Below are 24,168 nucleotides of genomic sequence, written 5' to 3'. Positions count from 1 at the left end.
ATACTCACATACTGTTCACCACCATTTGAAACTCCTAATGCTGCCGGCTCAATAAAAATTTTAACTGCCAGAAAAAAACTCCTGTGATGGAATGCCTAAGACGGTATACGTTGTTTGATCATCTTCAATACGTACAACCAAATACTATCCAGCCGTATGAAAATACTATCTAGCCGTATGAATCGAAAATCTACATATTAGAAAAACTCTACATTCCTTGGGGTTCTATCTAATAATAGCATTGCAGACCTGCACAAATTCTTGATATGTTACATTACGATCCACCATGACCATTCAGATCCTTCCACCATCGTAATATGCACCATTAGCATTACAACCGATCACTCCATCCCAATAAAGATAATAGTGACAAGTCCTAGATTCATTTTTCAAAAAATATTATGATAACTAACTGTATAAAAATAACAAAATTATAAAATACTATTTCTAAACTCCTTACACAATAACCTGATCTCAATTTCAAATTTGAGTCCTTAAGTTTGAAAAGCAAACCTTCAACAATGAAGAGCTTCATCCTTGAGTCTCTAAATTTGAAAGGCAAATGCAAAAATGCAGTCTAACCCGACAAACCTAGTGCAAATCTCACACCATGAATTTGGTATCATTCATATTACCATAAGAATAGATCCCATAAAATGAAAATTTTTGTAAACAAAAAAACCTAATCCAAATCTCTCACCATGGATTTGGTATTATTCATACTATCACGAGAACAGAACCCATGTTTCTAGCAAGATTAAGCTCTCAAAACCTCAAAGAACCAACGAAGCACCAAATGCCCTAAGAGAAAACCCCAATCGAAACCTAATAAACCCCTCCAACCTCTCTCACGTGCTCTCCTTCCCCACATATCTCTCAAAAAGAATGAAATAAAAAAAACAAGAAGCAAAAATAACAAAATAAATGATCAATATGGATATAGATCATACCTTTTAATAAATCAAAGAGGAGCCAAGAAAGCCATCCACATGCACACACGAGACGAAGAGAGAGAGAGAGGGAGGGAGGAACGCACCCGCATGAGAGAGAAGGGGGATACTTGGGGTGACTGAAGAACTCGAGATAGCAAGAGAGAAGATGAGAGAGGTCGGAGATCTCAAATCTTAAAGATCTGATAAGTGAATCATTCTATCATAGAACGACCCATAAAATCACTTTATCGTAGAATGACCCATATAGTCATCCTACCATATGATAACTTTATATAATATCTACCTCCACACCCCCAACTGGCGTTAGATAGCTGAATCAATATATAAAATCGCCCTATCATCCAATGATTTTATGCGTAAGCATTATTTTCGTAAATAGTTTGAACACAATATTATTTTAATAATTTATTTTTAAATGAACATTATTTCAATAAAAATTCCAGCGAGAACCACTATCAGGACTATTTTCATCGTTCTTTTTTATTTTACCCTTTTTCTTAGCCATGATCAATTTGCAACATAAGTTTTGGTGGACTAAAGTCCAACATAATTAAGTCCTTTAGAAATAGAAACAGATTGAACTAACAGGTATGACCCCAACAGCATTCACCTTCCGCCCTCAAGTGCCAAGTTTGCCATGCCCCTGGACCATCCATCAGAATGTCTGATCAGTACAGAACAAGAATATAGTATTCTGGAAAAAAAAATAACGCTAAATCACAAAATAAGACTTCAACAAAGAACGGGTACGATATGTTGTTTGGGGAGAGAGAACTCTAGTAATATGTGTGAAAGCGGCACCTGGCAAAAGAACATAAATTGCACGAACTGTTTCTCAGTGAGGCGGTTCACAATTCCTAAAGATTGGGAACTTGCCTGTTGGCACCGGAATCATTTGTCTTCTTTGGTGACTACCAAACAGTTTTTTGATGGCTTGCCAAAACAGTCGTTTGTAGAATAGCTTGATTCTAATTTAGAGTTAATTTGGTAAGCCACGGTCACTAAATCTACAGTTCCAAACTTAATCGGCGGGAGATACTGATATATTTAGAATTAAAGCTTTTAAGCTAACAGAAAATTTAATGTGCGCGTGAAATAAAAGAGCTATTTATTCATTCACTGTGAGACAGGAAGGTATATCAGACCATATGCTTAGCAACGTGAATGGGTTAGTTGAACAAATTATTGGATATTCTGGTGGTAGGTGGAATTTTTTGATGGAAGTGATTGATATGCTCTAATGTTCTACAGCAACTGAAACAGCTAAAAAGATTAGATAGGGAGCATCATCTTCCAGATTCTTTGCTGAAAATACACAACAAGAGCTTGGTCATTTGAGAATGTAAGATAATTGATATTTTTATATATTTGTACATGTAAAAAAGCATAAATGAGAAAAAAAAGCTGACAATACAAAGACATGGTCATTTCAGCAGCAAATAGCATCTCATCCAACTATAATTTAGAATGTGTTCCTTGAGTCAGTCACAAATAATTAGAGTAAAATCACAAACCCATATATACTGAAAAGTTCTGTCGATCTGATTATCCAAGAATAATTCAAAGTATTAGTTGTCCAGGAAAAGCAAGAACAATTCAAACTTTTTCAAAAACATAAAGGATCTTGTTACCATGCATAGGATTAAGAAGCTACAGGTCCAGTTTAAATAAAATGAGTCTATTTCTGATTAACCTTATCAGGCCAACCATAGATATTCATATATTTTAAGTTCAAAAGAACTCAAATAATAAATAATTGAAAAAAGAAATTAGCAAAAAATAAGAATGTAAGCAAATTGATTTTTTATATATTTTTTCATGTAAAATAGCATGAAAGAGACAAGAACAATTAACAATGCAAAGACACATAGCATCACCAAATTGTAAGTCAGAATGTATTCCCTTAATTAATCATGAATAGTTTGTGTTAGAATCAAAAATCTTGTGAATCTGAATAATTTGCGTTAGAATCACGAAACTCATGAATGTTGAACAGTTCTAAGTTGATTTGACGATCCAAGAATTTTTGAAATTTTCAATCATGTGGCTAAGAAGTTGGAGGTCCAAATTTAGACTAAAATGAGTTCATTTTTAATTTAATTTATCAGAATCAATTACTAACATTCATCTAACATTAAAAGGAGGAAGGTTACTCTCCCCAACCCTTTACTTTGGACTCTGCCCAACCCCCTCATTCCCCTGAGCATTTCTTGCAACCCTTGGGAAGTGGGACCACCCTCTTCCAGATGAAGAAACTAAAAACAAAAATCATATTTTTATTGATAACTCCAGTTTTCATCTGTGCACCCATCCTTTTTCTTGCACTCTCTTAGAGAAGGAAAGCAACAACAGAAATGCAACCAGCAGCAATAAGATTTTATTTTATCATGCTACATATAATAACTAATATATGAGACTTAAGAATTATTCATGCTTTCTCTCACGTGCATCTATGTCGTTAAGAATATTGCAGCCATCTGTGCTTCATGAAACATGCATTGCATTCAGCCAGCATTGGTATTAAAATATGCCAGGTTTGTCAACCACCTCATTCTCTTATGTTCCAATAAGCTGATCATATTGGATGGTGACAAAAATGTTCCACTACAATTTCAAAAGTAGTACCATCTAGGGTGAGTCTGCAGCCAAAATTGAGAGGATAAGCATGTTACTGAAGATGAAAAGAAAAGAAGAGAGATAAGAGGAACCCTAGTCTGAGGGGTGTAAATGAGCTGAGCTCGAGCTGTTCATGAACAGCTTGTTTAGGAGATCCGGTGAAATCATTTGAGACTTTCGTTTATATATGCGAGCAATAATCTGGATTATATTTTAATCTTATTGTTATAACGTATTCCATTCTGCATAACATGGTTCATCAAATCATCCCAAACCACCCATACCGAGGCATACAGTACCACACTAGTGCAGAACTGCGATGGTTCTAGGTTTGATTTGGTATATGAGCTGAACCAGCCCTGATTGATACGAACTGAGCAATGCTGCCCCGTACTCCCCAGTCCCTACCCATACAATGAAAAGTAGAGTCGGCATAGGAAGGGAAGCTCATCTATAAAAAGAGAGAGCAAGAGCCATGATGAGCGGGGGCAAATGGTAGTTTCATCATTTTCTAAACTGAGATGCATTCTATCATGAGTTGAATCCTTTAGTGTCTCTTTGAGCTATGAACTGAGAGGCCACAGCCATACCATGGCTAGGAGTGAGAAAAATTGTTTAGAGCCTATGTCGATATGGCATGCATATTGTACCATACCCTAACATACTGCTACAATTCATGGTACCAATTTTGCAAACCTTACAACATAACCTATATTAGCTTATAGCAAAGAATTATAAAATAATTATGTTACAATTATTTATATTATATAATAATAATCAACATTATATTATATCTATATTATTTATAAATTAGTTTTCAAGCTAATGTGAGCTGAGTTCAAGCTACTTTCGAATAGCTTACTAACTATTTTCGAACAGCTTATTCATTTGCCAACCCTACCTAGAATTCACCAAGATAAATTTGGGTGGTCATGAAAACTAATCCATCCCAAAATCAGTAACTCTAGTGGTACTCCTAAAAACAAACACCTATACTAGCACAGACACTACATCAAAGAAACTTTATATCTATCCAAAACTCTCAACAGTAATTTTAGGGCTCCTTTAATAAGCCTTATTTAACATTCACGACCCTATACTATATTCATAACCTTTTAACTTTCTAGTACAATGCAGACTAGCAATCTCTCCAATTGGTGCTAGATTTTCTGCAGAATGGAATGGTGAGAATTCCTGTCCCGATCATGCACATGCAGAGGCATGTCATGTGTGTCAAGAACCAAAAAGAAAAGAAAGTAAAAAGGTTGGTAGCATGGGCCCTAATGCTATGAGTTTCAAGGACTTTCACAACCAAGACACCACCTACGCGGAAGAGGTAGGCTACAAATGAGGCTATGATTCTACACTAACAGCTATGAGTAAACTAGAGTAAAAAGCAAGGTAAATAAAGCAAGAAAATTAAAGATAAATGCAAAGACAAAGTAAATATAAAGATAAAAGACAGGTGTTTGATTGGCCAAAGATCCTCCTATGAGAATTACATCCCACTATTTATACATCATGCTGTATTCACACTTGTCCTTCACTCCTCTGACGGTTCCAGTGATTGGTGCTAATAGTTTTCCACTCTTGTCATGCCTCATACCATATACAATTCCTTCTAGTAGGCTGATGAGGAAGATCTTCCGTGGTTCACCATATCTGATTAGCCTCAAGCAGATATGGATAGTCTATGCTTAGGTTGCCTTCAACAACTATTCGGCCTATCCTAGCCGATGCTTTCCTTACTCGGTCTGTGAGGTTTCACACGGTTCCCATGTTAACCCACCCCTTAACTTAGTCTATTTCCTTCATATGGAATTCATAGGTGTCAAGTATTCAGCCTCTGAGTAATCATCTCATTCCATCAATTCCAGGTGTTTGGTCCGAGACCCCTTAACCTCAAACTATGGTTTTCATTGTTCAACATGCAGACCAAGCACACAATGTTTTATAGAGGAACCACCATTGCATTAAGAGACCTCTGGTTACTTGTCCTTATTACTACAGATTTTAATTTGGAGAGAGCAAACTCAAAAGTTTAGAAGAAGTACTAAAATAGAAATTTTGCTAGTTACATAAAGTTTGGAAGTACCTTAGGACAAGCAACTCAAAACAGAATTGCAGAATACCAACCATTATATTAAGTTTACATCGTGCTAGTTATTAATATTTTGATATTATTATGTAAGGAATTCTGAGACAATATATGCTATATGATTTGAGTTCATCCCATTCCCCTTCGTTGTTGACAGGTTTCCAAATGAATACAACCTTCTTTCAGCCTTTTTCTCTTCTTAATCATCCACCACACCCTTTTCAAAAGGAGAATGGTGAAGTAGACATAATGGGTGCTCCTTTTCCTCTGCATATACTTCCTGATGACTCCACTAAGAAGAAGGCTATCAATGAGGAAACAAAATCCTAATAAAAGATGATATATTTTTGATAGTGGCACAGATTGTTGGTTGTAAATGGGTTAATCAGTATGCAGAAGATGAAAGCAAGGTTGGCTAAAGGCTTCAAACAATCCAATAGTACTAACTAACAAGAATGTTTTGTCAGAAAGAATTTTTTTGGTAATCCTCCTTTCCCTACCAAGTGGTGGCCTTCCACTAAAGAACTAGTTTCATAATAAGCTCCTAATGGAAGTGTTTATAGCAACACTTTCAGGGCCCTATGTTTCAAAATTTAAATGGAAAGCTAGCAAGTTGAAAAGGTTGTCCACCATAAAGTAGCAATCTCTTCACATGGTCAAAAAAGTTTACTGTTTTATAAGATCACAACTCACAACCAAGGTTTGCTATCTTAGTACCGAACCTCGTACCAGTACCATCCTATTACAGTGTTGATATGCAGTTCGGTATCGTATGATAGTGTCAGTACAATATGGTGCGTGGTACGTGATACTCATATGGTACGCCTTGTATCATATGGTACGGAGAGATATGGCAAACCTTGGTCAGAACAATATCAGTTTCCATTTAACTTGTGATAAATAGAATTTTATATCCTATTTTCCATGTCAAGGTTCAAGCATATGTATCATCTCAGCACTAGTCATTTCCAAAAATGGAAATATTATTTTTCATTCCCATTTTTTGAGTAGTAACCCAACTTGTCACAAATTATTATACAATCCTATCAATAACTATGTCACATATACACTAGTCACATGTATAAATTTTTATTTCCAAAGCTATGCAACATTAGGTGGCATTTTATAGATTGATTTGACAACCAGTTTACACATTTCATTGATATTAACACATGATATGCTAGGAGGCCCATCAAATGTGCATTTCTCTTTCTATGTAACATTATGAAAACGTCAACATATTATTGTTAACATATTCAAAGCAAAAGGAGGAAAACCTTCAAAATTACATTATTGATGATGTATTAATGATGGAAGAGGGTGAGACTTGGCGCAACGATAAGATTACTCCCCTATGACCTGAGTGTTATGGGTTCTAAACAAGAAAATAACCCTTCCGCACATGAAGGTAAGGCTCGTGCACTGGGCCACTCTTAACTTTTTACCATGTATTAATGATGGAAGAAGGCAGAAGAGGAAGAAGAAACAATGTATAAGAGTTCAGATGAGTTTATTTTATCTGTGCCTAACAAATTCTAGGATTATTTGATCGTATATTAAAATCAACAATTTATTACCTTTCCTACAAAAAAAATAATAATAAAAATAATAATACTAGCTTTATAAAGTTGCTTGGTGGTCTCAAGTCTCAACAGTAAGTTATCACAGCCAACTTTCATTTACGAAAGAAATACAGTTACAGGTGAGAGCTAGGTCTTGCACAATTATCAATTATATTAAAAGGCTTCTCTTTTTTAAAACCCCTTGCCTTTGATGCCAATTATGATTATTAGTATTGGAAAGTTCACATCTCTTCTTCTACAACTTTGGGAAAAAGAAGTCAGTACTTGCTGAAAATCCGCCCATCAAATGAGAGTCCAATCAAAGTGAAAGTAATGTTTGTTTGATACTCAACAACAAAAGATGTTTGACCCTCAGTTCAAAAGGCAAACTAGAAGCAATTATTTTAAACATAGCTTTTGCCACCTCTTTCATCTTCAAACCAAGCAATTAATTCCATGAACCCAGACCTATTCCTAAACCCTAAAAAAGTAAGGTTTCAGAACTTGGTTTGAGTTTTGGTTTCAATCAACCTAAATGAATTTCAATTTCAGTAATTTCAGCAACTTTGTTTTAAATTTTTTTTTTTTAAAAAAGGCACACTAAAATCTAAAAGGGATAATATCAAGAAATATTAAACAAGTGAAGAAAATGAATCAGACATCACTTGAGCATACTGCACTAGTTGGAACTTTCAATGTATTGCTTCTGTGTTCTCATACTAAAATTATATCCATGTACATACAATACCCTGAAACTAATATATACATATATATATGTATACATATATATATGTATACATATATGTATATATATATATCTCGTCTCATATTATTTTAGTGTGTCGTATATCATTTCACCATTTAAGACAAACTAAAGCATGAAATGTATTATTGTTTGTAGCATCGAGAATAACTTTTTTTAGAATTTGCAGATTCTGAGTATAAGTTTATGAAAATAATTCTCAAACACAAAGAAATGAAGAATGATACATAATTAGTAAACACTATCAATACACCCATGTTGATATACATATATAATACTTGGCCTCATAAGTTCTGTTTAAAACTCAAAATTAGATTTCATTCGGAATCAGTTCCAACAGATACTCAAAATTGTTTGTTTAGATTTCAGAGTTTCAACCAAGACATGAAATCATGTACAGACTCAGCAATCTCATTTCCTAACTTCCACATTCCAAAAATGCATTCAAGAACTTTACCAAATAGAAAAGTAAAAAATTGACCGAAATGGTGATCCTTCTTTGAATCAAATTATCTAGAAGTTGATTTCTCCTAATAAATTATTAACAATTGTTCTTCGTCAAGCTTCATAGGTTGCATCAAGGCAATGTGAATGCTAAAGTCTACAACCAAGATTATTCATATTACAAGAATTGATACCTAGCAACAACCTAGATTATTCATATTATATCCTAAGATTGATGAGACAAAAGTTGAGTCAGAAATAAATTAAAAAAACAGAGTTCACATAAAGAGTTTGTTGATTGGGGACAGTCAAGATCTATCTTGCAGACCTACCAACATATAAACAGATGCTTAAGAGTTGATGTGTTCTGCAAATTCTTAAATCAGAAAGCGCAACCAACATTACAAAAGCCACAAGAAAAACAAAAGACTTGCATATTTTCAATGATACATGAGTCCCTTGGTAGCCTTTGAACCAAGCAATGAGTGGCTACAAATATAAGCAGGTTTTGCAGTTTTAGTACAAAGAATGGTCCAGTGCAGCCCCTGTGCCAAAAACACTGGTCTCATTTCAAACAGTATCACAGTAAAAAGAGATAAAACAGAAGAACCGATATTATAAAAGTTTATTATGACATTAAGCCCATTAAAAAAACATTTATACATAAACATTCATAATTCTGTATTATGAATTATACCAATTTTCCATTTTAAGTTTGATCCAAACAAAATATCTATTGGTTTGATAAGATGACTGGTTGTTTATACATTCTTCAACCAATATAGAGTTCGGTACCAAGACAGTGAACCTTACTTGAGAGGACTCTATCCATATTTTCTAAATTGTCACTCCTCTCCCATGGTTCAGCCACATGCATAGAATTTGCAAAACTTAGTCATTAATAAAGCTAAGTAGTTGATAGTACTAATATGTCATGTATCATGCATACTATCTGAGACTAGAATAGACTATTATAGAGTAGCACAGGTTCATTTTCTGCAACCACGACCCTCCTCACATGGTTGGCCACAGCCCACATAAGTGGTGCAACACAGTGACACACACCACTGCGAGCACAGAAAATGGTACTCTATCCTACATGGTCAAACCAAGTCAAGGCAGCAAGCAAAAAGAGAAGATCAAAGGCATAAAGGGATCTTCTGCATCACCTCTTGTTTTCCTTTTTGTGGGACATGTTTTACGTTACCTATTCATGTTGGGGGTGCACCATACTTATATCTCTTCATAAAAATCCTTATAAGATGCTCCCCGAAGAGGTATTAAAATAGCAAGACATCAGTTTTCAACTTGATAGTTAACTCCTTTATCCATTGGCAGCCTGTTCAATGAGATGGTCATATATGAAGTAATCCTGAAATCTTGACACATTTGAGGCAGAGCATGAATTCATAATAAGGTTGGAGTTCATGGAATGGCAGAAAATACTAGTTATTTTCACGTAGAGGCCAATACAAATCACTTTGAAACCAAAAAAGATTAGAAGCCAAAGATGTAAGAATGTGTCCTGACCATTGTGCAGCATTTTAGTTCTTCCAACAAAGGGAAATATTCTAATTGAGATGGATATAATCTCTTGAAGGGGACAGAATGGGAAGGTAGGAGAAGAAAGGTCAGTGACTAAATTTTGTTTTTCTAAGTTTCAAAATTTATATGCATTAATATTATCTCCTCTTAAGGTTAGAAGTCATTTTATTAGAATAAAGTATATAATTGATAAATCAAAGTTGTTAAGAAATTCCAAGTTTGAGAACAAACAGCTGTAGTAATATAAATATTATAAACCAGTGAGTATAAGTGAATATCCCACCATCACCATGGATTGGAAAAATTTTGGAAACCCTTATAAAGTTCAATCTGTAATTTGAGGTCTAAATCAATGGTCCATGGCCAAATGCATTTCAAAAAATCACTGTTTTAGTAGTGTTGTGTTCTAAAATGGCCAAAAGCCCAAAATTTGAAGATTAGCAAGTTTAAGCAATAAAAAGAGGCATGAAGATAAGTTTTTAGGAACTCAAGAAAATGTTGATATACATTTCTTTATTTGAAGATAAAAAAGAACATCACCTAGCAGTCAAGTGATCAATCCAATATTATATAAACTTCATTCAACATTTAAGAAACCCATTTTTAGCCAGAACACAGTTTCAAAATATTTCTTCATTAAGAACCCATTCTCAATTAGCTCAACTAATTAGACTTCAATAAAGCTTCCTGCATGCAGCTTATGCTAAACACTTCTCCGAAAATCATGATCATGCTCTTGAAATAAAAGCTAGCTCTAAAACCATCAAACTTACTAACCAAGTGACTCTTCCAAGGAAATTTATTATCAAGATGGATGCCCAACTGGTTCAGAACTGGTTGAATTGTGCAAGGACAGAGTCATCTCAACCATGAAAATTGAATCCTCAGATTACAGACATTCCCCATAAATTTGATAATTGGGTATCAAGCATGTCTATGAAGAACATACTGCCAGCAGAACAACTAAATGCTGCAAACAGGGTTCTTGAGAGTCATAGTTATGTGATTCTACTCAAGGATGTCAATTTTATCCATCAAAGTGGAAGGGGTGCTATAGGTATAAGCGGTGGCTAGCTTTCTTTGTTAAAAGTAGAGGGATTTGATTGAAATTTGAAATCACTTTTGCTTCCAGAAAATGTATGATAATAATAAAGAAATATGAGCCTGCTAAGTATCCGCCCTTGGTTTAGACCCATTAGTGATTGGAAATTCACCTGTCCCACTTGTAACATAATATTCCTAACTACCAATGCGTCTTTATAACTGTCCTTGGTAATTTCGATAAACCCTTTAAGGCAACCTTTCATCTCAGTGAGATATTAATTTGCATGGGTATCACAGGGATGGCAGTCAGACAGGTTTTTTCAGGTATCTGATCCATCCTAAACCATAATAGGACCAGTTTAGCATATCCTATAGGGTTTGGGACAGGTTTGGGATTTAAATCTAAAACCCAAATGGGTTTGGTACAAGCCTGAGATTTTTCCCTCATGTACCCGCTACCCAACTCTGATTATATATAAATACTAACACAAAACCCTAGCCTTCATCTAAGCTTTCCTTATGCGGCCGCCGATCCAAGCCTCCTGCAGTTCCACCTGATTGAGCCTTGTGAGGACCAAAAAATCAGAGGAAATATTAGGGGAAACACAGGAAAAATCCACAAAAACAAAGGAAAGATATGAAAAAAAATGTAAGACCTTTTCCCATGTAGATTGATCATTTTTTTTTCTTTTCGGTTCTTTTCTTTTCTTTTCATTCTCTTTTTCGGAGATCTGTGAGGAAGTAGAACACCTGAGGGAGATTAGAGGGGTCTCTTAGTTCTAGTTGGGGCTTTTTCTCAAGCATAAGATATTTTGTGCAAGTTGTGGTGGTGTGAGTTAGTTACTTGGGGGTTTGAGAGCTTAATCTTGGTAGAAGTGTGATATTTTGTAGGGTTTGGGGATTTTTGATTGAAAGGATTCTTCTTAGTTTGGCTACTAAATTTTCAATTTATGTAGTTCTATTCTCATGATAATATGAATATGATACCAAATCCATGGTGTGAGACTTGCATTAGGCTAAGTTCCACCTTTCTGAACTGTCATGTGAATGCATGAACAAGGCCTTTCTCATGCTATTCAATGCCAAGGGCCGATGTGCGTCATGGTAGCTTGCACTGGCCACCACAAAATGACGGAGACAAAGATGAAAGGCTCATTGTTTAACATGTCCTTTTCCTTACTTTCTAAACAACAGCTTTGTGAAGTAGGAGGTGGTCTAATTGAGTAATTGTTTTGAAAGGTTGTGTAGCAGTCATGCTTGGAATCAGAGAGAAACCAATTTTTGATTGAGGTGGCTGGTGTACTTTAACTTGTAATTAGTTAAAAAAACAATTTCTTCACCTCTTTTTGACGTACATACCAGTCATTATATATGAGAATCAAAGAAAACAAAGTGTTAGTTCTCTAAATTGTGTTTTTGTTTTAAACATTCATGTTTTTATTAATTTTTATTTTAATGTAATGATAATTATGGTTCACCAAACTGCTCTGAACCGATTGACTCCGAGCATGCCAAACCATACTAGTAGCCAATCTGTGAGGTTCAGGCATTCAATTCGAAATGCCAGCGAAAACAAAGTGAGAGAGAAGGAAAGAGAGGAAGAGAGAAAGGAGGAGAGGGAAGGAGATGGGAAGGCCAAAGGTGGCCTACTGAGGCCGTCGGAGGGCTGTCGAGGTCTCCGAGGCTCCGCAGTCCTCCGTGAGAAAGATTAGAGAGAGAGACAGAGGTGAGACAGAAAAATGGAGGGAGAGGAAGGTGGCGGGGAGGCCGCCGAATGGCCGTCATGGCCGCCAAACGATGAAAATTCAACCGCGACCGCCATGGATTCGAAATAAGGATGACCCGCCTTTGTTCATCTCATTTTTTTTAAAAAAAATGTGATTCACAATAAAACCTGCAATTGATTTGCAGGCTTCACTTTGCCGACTTTACTATAAATCGTGTTTTCCAAAAAAATACGATCAATAGAGGACCCTCCCCTATTTCAAACTCGCAGTGGCCGTAGATAGATTTCCACCATCTAGCGGCCTCTCCACCGCCTTCCTCTCCCTCTGTTTCTTTTCCTCTCCCTCTCTATCTCTCTAATCTCTCTTGTGGAGGACCGCAAAGCCTTGGAGGCCTCGATGGCCCTCCAAGGGCCTCCGCAGCCCTCCGATGGCCACCACCAGCATCTCCACCAACCTCCCTGTCCCTCCTTCCTCCCTCTCTCTCTTTTCCTTCCTCCCTAGTTCTCCCTTGTTTCCATATTGGTTCGGGCCCAATACAGTCCAATATAAGAGCATACCAACTCATATCGTCGATTGGCTGCCACGAGGTTTCGAGTCAGCGAACATTAGACTATTGTACTTTTTCAGTTTTTCTCATAAACAGATGAATTATACCTTACACGGGTTCAGTTTTGGTCAAGCAGGTTTGGATACCCAAATAATCTAACCTGATTACAGGATAATCATGCGGGTTTGGGTACCTGGCGAGTATACCAATTTTAAAACGGGATGGGTTTGGGATTTCCAGTCAGTTTTGTAATCAGATCCAGGACGGGTTCGAGTAGTAATATTTTAAACAGGTTTGGGTATGGGCAGGGCAAATTTTGCGGGTACCCTATGCATTGCTATCCCTAGGTACCAGGCACTCACTGATATGATATATGAAATACATTGTCTTACTTTTTTGCAGCTGATATTAACCAATGCATCCAGAGATTTCAAATATACAAAATCAACAATCAACTAAAATTTTTAGATCATATACTAGCAAGAATTAAGGTCAAATCGGAGCAGCAACAAAAGAAAGAGAGTTCTGGTTTGAATCAATTAATGGAACTATAAAGCAGATGAAAACTTTCAGTTGATAATATGAGCCTGTGCTACTCATGAATCCATTGCATCAAGCCCTTGATGGGAAGGAGGCCTCTAGGAAGAAGCCAATCAGCTCCCTCCACAAGTGCAACTCTTTTACTAATAAGAATCACGGCTAGATCTGAGGAGTTAAATCCTCTCTAAACCTGATACAATGTCCCTCTTGCCAGCTAAATCAGCGACTATACATTAAGGTGGGTAATCAGCAATGGTTCAGCCAAGTTCACACCTTTATATTTATATGTTTTGCTCAATCAGTCAAACACCATTGATTGATGAAATTCCTTTGATGCACTACGATAGTTTATTTAACTTAAGGATTTGATGATAATAAGAATAGTAAAGGTTCCTAATTTAATCTTCAAAGGAATCTTTCTTGTTTTAAATTTTTAATCATTATTAATTTCTTTGTGATTAGTATCATCAGATATATTGTTAAACCAGTTAATTTATGTTAACCAAGATATCTAGCAATGGATCAACCAAATGCTTTCTAGCAAGATAAGTGATGCCGTCTCAAACCACCCAATTAGAGGCGTACTGAACCATACCAGAGGCAGACCGGCATAGTTCCACCTAAGGTATACCATACCGCACTGAACTAGATAGTATGGGGCAAACATAGTGGTATCGAGCTGGTACATGATAAAGAGGAGGCGAACCAACACTTGGTATGGCAAGCCAGCCTCTATATCGAGCGTACTAGCACAACAGCATGATGGCACTGCTATAGGGACTGAAACTAAAGCAGTGTATCTTGGTTCCATCCCTTGGTTTGAAAGATTCGATGAGGGAGAGGGAGGAGAGAAAGGGGGAGAGAGGGAGAGAGAGAGAGAGAGGGAGGGAAAGAGAGAGGGAGAGGAAGAGGGAGAGGGAGGGGGAAGGGGGCTATGTGAGAGAGAGAGAGAGAGAGGGAGAAAGAGGGGGCTCAAAAGCCCTCTTCTCCTCCTTTATTCCTCCACGGGGCCGCCCTTGTTTCCAAACGAAACAAAAGTTTGCCCCTATTTTTTTTTGATAATTTCTTAGATGAAGTTAGCAAACCATTTGCCAAATTCATTTAAGAAATTACAAAAAAAAAAGGGGGGCAGCAATTTACCAGCTTCACTTAAGAAATTACAAAAAATAATTAAGGGCAAAACCCCCATTTCATTTCAAAATAAGAGCACCTCTTGCGGCCCCTAAAAAAGAATAAAGGGGAAAAGGAGGGATTTCAAGCCCCCTTTCTCTTTATCTCTTGGCCTGTCCTCTCCCTTCTCCCTCGCCCTCCCTCGCTCTCTCTTTTCATCTCTCCTTCTCCTACTCCCCTTCCCTTGCTAGATTTTCTATCGATATAGCCTAGAACAGCATAGCACATGGACATACTATACTGCACCACCAGGCAACCGATAAAAATCCTGATACCAGTATAGCTTACCTTACTTTCTAGCCTTACATCTTGACCTAGGTAAATTGACATCTAATTCATCTCAATTTCGGTAAACTAAGATTGACAAGATATTGGATTCTAGAAAACTTGCTTTGAGAATACCTTTTCATACCAACTAAATTAGCTCTCTTAGTAATCTAAACTCACATTGGAAAGATAGAGAACATTAATAAATACTTTCACATCAAGATTTTTCCAAGGGTTGCCATAATAAGAAGCCAACATCCATTGCTTAATTTATATGTATAAAAAACAAAATTAATTTATCAAAACTATTGTAATTCCCTAAATTTTTGTTCCAATGCTTTGCTCCATAATTCAAAGAAATTACAAATTAAATTGTTTGTGCAATCTTGTACATAACTCTTATTCTTATAACTACATATCACACTACTATTACAAAGTTTAGGCATTTTCTTTATTTTCCAACCTTTCATTGGATAACAAAGAGAAATAAAAAGGAAATAAAACAAAACAAAACAAAAAAAGAAGTCTACAAGCATTGGACAATAGTAATAATTAGATTTTGAATCGTATGGTACCAAACTAATAACATTCCAAAATCAACCAATTGTAACTTAGGAACTTAGCATATTAGAAAGGATATTTTATTCTTAGTTAGATATACATAATTTTTTACCCTTAAAAACAAAAGTCAAAACATTTGAATTATGGGAATTAAAATTTAGTGGATCGAAAGAAAGATCAAGATGTTCATAGATTATCTATCTCAAGTTCTGTGAGACATGAGAATAATCAGCAATAATATAAACAGAAGAAAGATGAAGTTTAATTTGTAAATTTTGATTTAGCCAAATTAGTTTTTTTATGGTCCATCTTTAGTAATTTCATCCAAAAAGGAATCAAGAAGGGAAAAAGGAAAAAAGAAAAGAAAAGGAAATCAAGAGAATATCTTAGACATCATGAAGCATATCCATGCCATTACCATTTACTCCATAGATTTCTAATTTATAATGTATCTTAAACAATTCCCTTTCCTATTACTCTTTTTGAATTAGTGCTTCCTTGATCTTGCACCTAAATGTCTATTCCCCCTCTCTTTCTGCTACTTGCAACTATCAGCCAACATAAAGGAAAGTGGCTTAAAGACAGCACAAAGTCAAAAGCAGATTCCACAAAAGAAGAAAGATGAAAAAGTGCAAGGCACAAGCATTCTCAAGAAAGATTTAAGTACCTCTATTTAAAAAATGGAAATAACCCAGTATGTAAAAGTACCTACCATAAACATAAATTGAAACACTAGTTATTAAACAGTTCGTTGGCTGCAGGATCAATGAATGCTAGCTTCAAAGTTATTAGGTCAGAGCCTAGGATGGAGCACTACAATGTGATTCATTTTGTCTATAGAAGAGTAATAGATCTTTGGCGACTTTGTTATCATAAAATTCTGTATATGCTATGACGTACCAGCTGGCAGCAGCTTGTTTCTGCTGCTAACATTTTGTAAGAAAGTCATATTAGAATGACTCATTTTTTATCCATTAAAGTATAAACTTTAAAAAATAAAAGATTCTTTAATATGAAAAAATTTTTGAAGGATGTGTGTGTTGCCAGTACGATCATACCTTGAGGAAGAAATGTTTAAATGTTTTCCCTGATATACTAAGAACTCCTCAAAGGAGATATTAAGCATAATATGGCTAGATGAAGTCAAATATTCATTAATAGCAAATGAAAAAATATTTTGGGAATAGCTATGCTGGTGATTATTGTTACTAGGCATGTAACATGGTTGTCAAGTATCCAAGTATCCTGAAGAAAGATTCGGTAACCTTCAAAAATTTGGACATGCGACACGTCCATATGACATGTGTCAATAAACGTGTACAATTTTATGTATCTAATTAATATCTATCAAACCAATTTGTTTTATAACTTGATTTAACTGAAAAAATTTTGCTAGAATGTCATATTAGACTTTAAAAAATCCAGGGAGAAATGCCAACAAGTTGATACATAAAGGTGAGGACATAATGCTTTGTTGATTTGAAGTGCCATGAAGTGTCTAGGTGTCTAGGCTTTTGGACAATATTTAAAAGCCCAAATTTTAAAGTGCCTGGGTAACACTACAAGTGATGCAACTTACAAACTTCCTTAACATATGCCATCACAAGATATCACTTTTCATGCAATTTGAAACTTACTCATTACATACATCATGTGCATCCCAAGCCAAACATTGAGATAAGAGTATAAAATTGTTTTATCATTGTTTTTCTTATTCTTTTTCTCATCATTTGTACTATTATTACGGGAGCATTCAAACTCTTCTTTTCTGTCATGTTTAATCCTTGGAAAAATAATCTAGCATAGCGTAAGAATACGAATTTCACTAAGATGTGGAAGATAAGTTTAGAAGACAAATTCTGTGTCATTGAGAAAAGCAACGATCATGAATATAAGTGTTTTGGTATGGCCCAAATTTACTGAGCTAGAAATCTTACAAAAGTAAATATACTACAAGCCTATTTAGCATTGCTTTTATTTTTTATTTTCTATATTTCAAAATTATAAAATTTAAGAAATAATTTGTTCATTATTGTTATTTTTATTTACTATTTTTCCAAAATTATTTTCAATATTTCTAAAAAATAAAAATAATAAATCCTTATTTTCAATAATTTCAAAAAAAAAAAAAGAAAACCCATGTTTTTACCAACCCCACTACTATCACATCCACCACCATTGCTACAACCACCTCCACACCGATATCGCCATCAACGCCATCTCCACCACATCACCAACACCCCATCACCACCACTGTTGTTGCTGTTATTATCACCATCTCCATCACACGATTATTATTATTGCCTTCATCTTTACCGTGCCATTGATGCCCCTATTGCCAGCACCATCGCCTCTGCCATAGCACCACCACAATTGTTACCACCTCCACTACACTACCACCAACCCCATTACCATCTTCACTACCTTCGCTATTATTACCGCTACCTACAACACCATCATGTTTTTAAAAAATTATGGAATACACAACATGTTTATAATTTAAAAATTAAAAAGATGCTAAAATTATTTTCTATTTTTAAAAATAGAAAAACAAAAGTGACACCAAACATCCCCTACACCCAGTGATGTTGTTTAATTCTTCCTTCTTTTTTCTATATAAGTTAAGTCTTCTTGCCTGCAGACTATAGTTGGATACAGCAATGAAAAATATACCATGAATCATCTGCTAAGGTTGCAAGTCAACAAAGCTTGTGGTACAACTAAATAAAGAAAATCTAATACAAACCCAAAACTGATACTTTCAGTGACGATATTCTACTATAAGCATGAATGGTAGGATCAGCAGAACTGTAAATTTTATGCACATTGCTTAAACAAGGCATGTGCTTTGACATCTAAATATTTAAATATTTCAAAATCAATCAGAACTAATCATATTAAGGTCATTTTTTTCATGCAATCTGATAAGTATTGATCATTTCACAGTCATATATAAATTACAGGTAATCCTTCAACGGATTTTGTCACATAAACAGTCATGTACTGATAAATAAAACATAACACCTTTAAAAAGAAGACACCGTACCATGAATTTTCTCTATGTTAGATTATGTTTATTGTCAATTCTAACATTTTCAAATCCATTGTCAACTTCCATCCGGTTAGTTTCACATCTTCTCTACTAATGATATAATCCCGAATTTCTCAGAATAAGGGACAGCTTTAAACACATAAACATGCGCTCCCAAATCTGACACTTTTTTCCACTTCTCACTGACATTTTCATGGCGTTCAGATATTACTTTTACACGACTTCCAAACCATTAACATCTGAAGCAGAAAATGAGATATTATATTCCTAGGTTTCAGTTCTCAGACGATGAGGTCTGCCATTATAAGTAGCATGTTCAAATTTACTAAAAGTACTTGCATAATCGAGTATGTTAAGGTCTTTCTCCTTCCTTCTGTTAGTCCCCTTTGAATCAAATTCAAGCCCCCTCCTTACCGTTGGAGTTGATCCCTAATACCGTGTGATTCTACGTAAATTCCATCATCGTCTTCCAAATTGAAAACACCCACCCCTAAATACACAGTCACAACAAACACGCCCAGAGGTCATGATACCAACAACCAAGGAACAATGGCACATTCTATCGCGATCTAAGTCAGGCTAGCTAAAAGTGAAACGTCGTAATGCATTTCTTTGTCTTCGTTCAAAGATCAGAAAAAGAATAAAAAAAAGAAAAAATAGAGGGAGGAAATGGGGGACAAAAAGGAGCTCACTTTTTCTGGCGGCGGCTCCGCTTGGGGCCCCAACCCTCAAGCTTGGCGACAGGGCACCCGCATCGCGAGCGGAAGAGCAGCACAGCTCGGCCGTTGGGGGGCGCCATCCGGCGGAGCTCGGCGCGGAGGCACTCGTAGTCGGGGTTGTTCCCCTGCTGGCCTCCCTTCCAGGGGAGGCCGTCGATCTCCTTCCACATGGAGGCTGCGGCGGCGTCAGGTGGGGAGCGGAGGGCATCCTCGGTCTGGAGCTGGACGTCGAACTCCAGGGCCTTGCGGAGGCCACGGCAGCGGGGATTGCCGCAGCGGCGGCGGGGCCAGAAGGGCCAATCCCAGGGCCGGGCGGCGCCGGAGAGCTCGGCCGCAGCGACGGTGGCGCCGATGAGGAGAAGAACGATGATGGCGGCAAGGTAGGGGAGGGGGGCATCGTGGAAGGAGGCGGCGAGGGGGCGGAGGAGTGGGGGGAGGACGGTGGAGAGGGTGCGGACGAGGTGGGCGAGCGAAGAGATGATGAGAAAGGCGCAAGAGAAGAGGACAAGGAGGAGTATGAGGAGGTCGAGGGTGGCCGCCGGCGAGTGCTTGCACGGCGGAAGGGAGCCGGAATTAGGGTTTGGAGAATTAGAGTTAGGATTAGGGTTTCGCTTTGGCTTAGGGGAAGGGGCGGAGGAGGAGGACGGCATGGCGGTGAGGGGGGAGAAGGGGCGGATCATCCCTCGCTCGCTCTGTCTATCTCTATCGCATCGCTCTCTGCCGCCGCTGCTGTTTTTATTTTTTAATCTATTTATTTAGTTATTTATTAGTTTATCTTAATTTTTTACTTTAATAGTCGTTACTTTGTTTAGAGTGGGCAAGATGGAGTCCAATCGTGTAGGGCTAATTGCTCCGAGTCAACGCGGAAGCACGCGGGACGGGCACGGGTTTGGACTCGGGAAATCGGTGAGGAGCATGTGGAAGGAAAGGCCGACTTTATCAAGCTAAACTAGAAGTTAGATATGGCTTCAATTGGATTGCATGCGCAGGAGTTGGGATCTGTTACGGGGATTATCCATTATTGGATCCATGCTCTCTTCCTTGAAACGAAGCCGAGCATCTTTTGGTGGCCCGATAAGGTCAGTCATCTCCCAAGATGGGATGGCACTACCAGATCGGTCTCCACAGATTTCCACCTCGGTCATTTATCGGGCTTGCGATCAGGACCCACCCGATAATACCCGATGACTCCTACAATTGGTCTCAGATGGAACCTTCAACCTAAGTTTCCGACCCACTCGATCGTCCAAACAACCGCTGGGATTTCCTGACAACTTTCAAATCATGCACACGAACCACAACTGACACCCATAACTAATAATCCAGATCATAAGACAGTGGACAAATCCCAATGATCCATCAAATAGTGATCTCCCAAGCATTGACGGTCTTCCACTGTCCAGTGTAACAACCTATAACACTCTTTTAATATAAAAGGGATAAGCCTCAAGTAAGACCCAAACTCCCATTGGAAAAGGCTAGTGCTCTCGCCTTCATCCATTTTTCTTCGTCCTTGATTTATTCTTTAAAATTTGACTGACCTACGCATCATAGAATCTTTCGTCGGATACAACCCAGCAAAAAGATTTTTCTTGCAAGTTTTCCTTCCACAAAGGACTGCTCACATCCTAAGATGCATCCGACCGACCACTCGACGTGGTGCCATCGGAGCTTAACGGCAAAAGGATTCACAAGTTTTTAGCCAGAATTGGAGGCTAATGGGCTAGCTAGGGTTAGATTGCATGGAATTTAGACAATGACATTTAAGTATGCATCTACAACACCGTATAAAATATGTAAGCATTCAAGAAATGGGGGGAAATATTGAATTATTCGAACAACCTTATGGCATGGGATCTTCCGATCTAACATTTGTTTAGGTAAATGATGTTGATTTTAGTTTTAGGGCTCATCCAGTTATAATATAATTTTAAAAAAATTATAAATAAGCTTTTATGGGCCTCACTTCAACTATGCAAAATTATTTTCTTATCTCATATTTATCGAACAAATAGCTCACATCTCATACAACCTAGCAAAACAAAGAATGCAGGTTGTTATTTGTAACTCCACATTGTAAATTATCATAACTAGTTTTTTTTTTCAAAAATTAATTTCTCAGATACAGTCAACATATTTTTTTCATGTTATTGGACAGTTTGGTCAAGTTTCAAAAATGGCAATATCTCAAAGATGTCAAGATATTTTTTTATACTAAAAAATTGATTTCTTAAGTATAGTCTAGATGTTTTTTGTTGTTGCTAAAAAATTCAATCAAGTCTTAGAAAATATCAATATACCCCAAAGAATCAATCCCTCTTGGACTAATCATTTTACATAATAAAAAAAGTAATGGTTGCTATCCATATAATTCATCCTTTATTTAGATTTTTGTGGCCATGATGGTTGTCACAAAAGTGAAAAAATAGTTGTTATAATATGAAAATTGCCAAAATCAAATAAAGGAAGCTACAATTTGAAGGCCACAATCTAATTTGTAATAATGATTTTCATTAGTTATTTTTTCTCAAGTGTTAAATATGCACCACATAGGATTTGGCTATGCAATATAATATTATTTTTTAAAATTGCAAATAAACTCTTATTAATGTTACTTCAACTATGAATTTTCAAGCCTTTCTTTTCATATCAAACTAATGGCTCGTATCTTAAAGAAACTTATAAAATAAGTAGTCCCTACATGTTATCTGCAGCTTTCCATAATTGCAAATTATCACAACTGTTGCTTTCTTTACTAAAAATTTAATTTTTTAGATTTAGTTAAGATATTTTTGTTGATGTTGGAAAATTAGATAATTTTTAAAAATGTCAATATACCCAAAAATCTCCTTTGCACACAACACCCCCACCCCCCCGGCCCCCCACAAAGTATGCGCCTTCAAATTAGCATTTTTAGTGTTATCCATATAATTAGTCACAATGAAGAATAAAGGTAGTCATAATATGAAAATTATCAATGCCAACCCATTAAGCACATGAGGAAACACTTTTTAAAAAAAAAAATTAAAACCTTCTCCAAATGAAAGAGGCTATAACCAAGAGGTTAGAAACCAAATTGCAATGATGGCTTTTAGTAGCTTCTCTTTTTTTGAAACCTTGAATATACACCAACCAAGTTTCGAATATGTTATAATACAATTTTTGAAGAATTATAAATAAGATCTTATTGATTTGACCTCAACTATACATTTTTAAGCAAGATCCCTTATTACATCAAAGAAATAGTTTACATCTTATGCAATTGAATAAAACAAAGAATACTTACAAGTGGTTATTTTCAACTCTCCTTATTGTAAATTGTTAAAAATACTACTTTTTTGTACTAAAAAATAATTTTTTAGAAGTAGTCAAGATTTTTCTTTCGTTGCTGCTAGATAATTTATCATGTTTCAAAAAATATCAATATCCCCAAAGAATTGATCCTTTTTAGAATTAATTTTTTATTATAATAAAAATAATGGCTACTTTTGAAATTAATCATCCTTTAGTGAGACTTTCTACTCATAATGGTTGCCAAAGTGATATAATAGTTGTCATAATATGAAAAATATTAAGGTCAACCCATCAAACACATGAAGAAACACTTTTAAGAAAACTTTAGAATCTTCTCCCAATGAAGAAGGCTACCATCTAATTTGCAACAATGATCCTTATTACCTATTTTTTAACCTTGAATATGAACCATCCAAGATTCGAAACTAGAATCCCTACTTCTTGAGCAAATAGTGCTACCATAGAGGCAATCTCCTATTTTTATTATTAGTTGTTATGATTTGAAATGATGAATAATAGTAACCATTATTTTTTGATAAAATCATTAGATATAATCAAGATAATAAATTATGTAACTTGATGATTCTTTAGATAAATTCAAATGATTTAATAATATTTAAAATAGTTTTTAGATTTTTAATGATTTATGAATTTTCTATTAATATTTATCTTTTGATAAAAAAACTTGATCTAATTCCTAGAAAAGCTCAAATATTAGAGCGAGCTCTTTATCAACTTTTATATAGTCCTGTATTAGATGTTTTAGTAGAAGGTTACTTCTTACTATTGTTAAATGCAAGGCATATTGGGAAGCTATGGTTTATTTGCTTGTCATGCCTTAATAAAACAATCAATACTCCTCTAGTATTTCTTTTAAAATCAAATGCTAGCTCGCATAGAGAGGGTCATGATCTTTCACTAACCACTTACTTAATTTAAGGACTTGTATTTACTTATAAATGGCACAAATTTATTATATACCACAGTAACAAATATCTACTTACTACATACTATAACTATATATGAGACATCAACTCCATCAAAAAATTATAAAATATCGGACAAACTCTACATCAACAACATTTTTACTATATGCTGATAAGAAATTATCACTCTTTCCATAAATTAGTGTAGTGCCATCTACAACTTATGGAACCTTGATATTGGTGTGAAAATCTTATTTTCAAAATGATAATATATTATTAAAGGCAACTAATTGATTTGTGTGCTATAACAGAGTCATACTTTGGCTCTATTTGTTTCATA

General features: G+C 35.9%; 1 protein-coding gene across 4 annotated transcripts; it reads right to left on the bottom strand.

Moving 5' to 3' along the window:
* Window positions 1-1,406: 1,406 nt before the first annotated feature.
* Window positions 1,407-20,354, bottom strand: LOC105032491 (uncharacterized protein At5g19025). 4 transcript variants are annotated; one of them, XM_010906945.4, is made up of 2 exons: window positions 19,582-20,352; window positions 1,407-1,596 (listed from the first exon to the last, which is right to left on the bottom strand). In XM_010906945.4, exons 1-2 carry the CDS (start codon window positions 20,286-20,288, stop codon window positions 1,560-1,562), a joined length of 744 nt encoding a protein of 247 aa, XP_010905247.1. In that variant the 5' UTR covers window positions 20,289-20,352; the 3' UTR covers window positions 1,407-1,559. The 4 variants fall into 4 exon arrangements, with proteins under 4 accessions (XP_010905247.1, XP_010905248.1, XP_019701868.1 ...); XM_010906946.4 differs by lacking the exon at window positions 1,407-1,596 and adding an exon at window positions 1,670-2,258 and having other exon boundaries at window positions 19,582-20,353; XM_019846309.3 differs by lacking the exon at window positions 1,407-1,596 and adding an exon at window positions 8,698-8,981 and having other exon boundaries at window positions 19,582-20,354.
* Window positions 20,355-24,168: the final 3,814 nt, after the last annotated feature.

Source organism: Elaeis guineensis, chromosome 7 (assembly GCF_000442705.2).
Source record: "Elaeis guineensis isolate ETL-2024a chromosome 7, EG11, whole genome shotgun sequence".
Lineage (NCBI taxonomy): Eukaryota > Viridiplantae > Streptophyta > Magnoliopsida > Arecales > Arecaceae > Elaeis > Elaeis guineensis.
The sequence above is the reverse complement of the archived record's forward strand: the minus strand, read 5'-3'. Positions and strand labels throughout refer to the sequence as shown.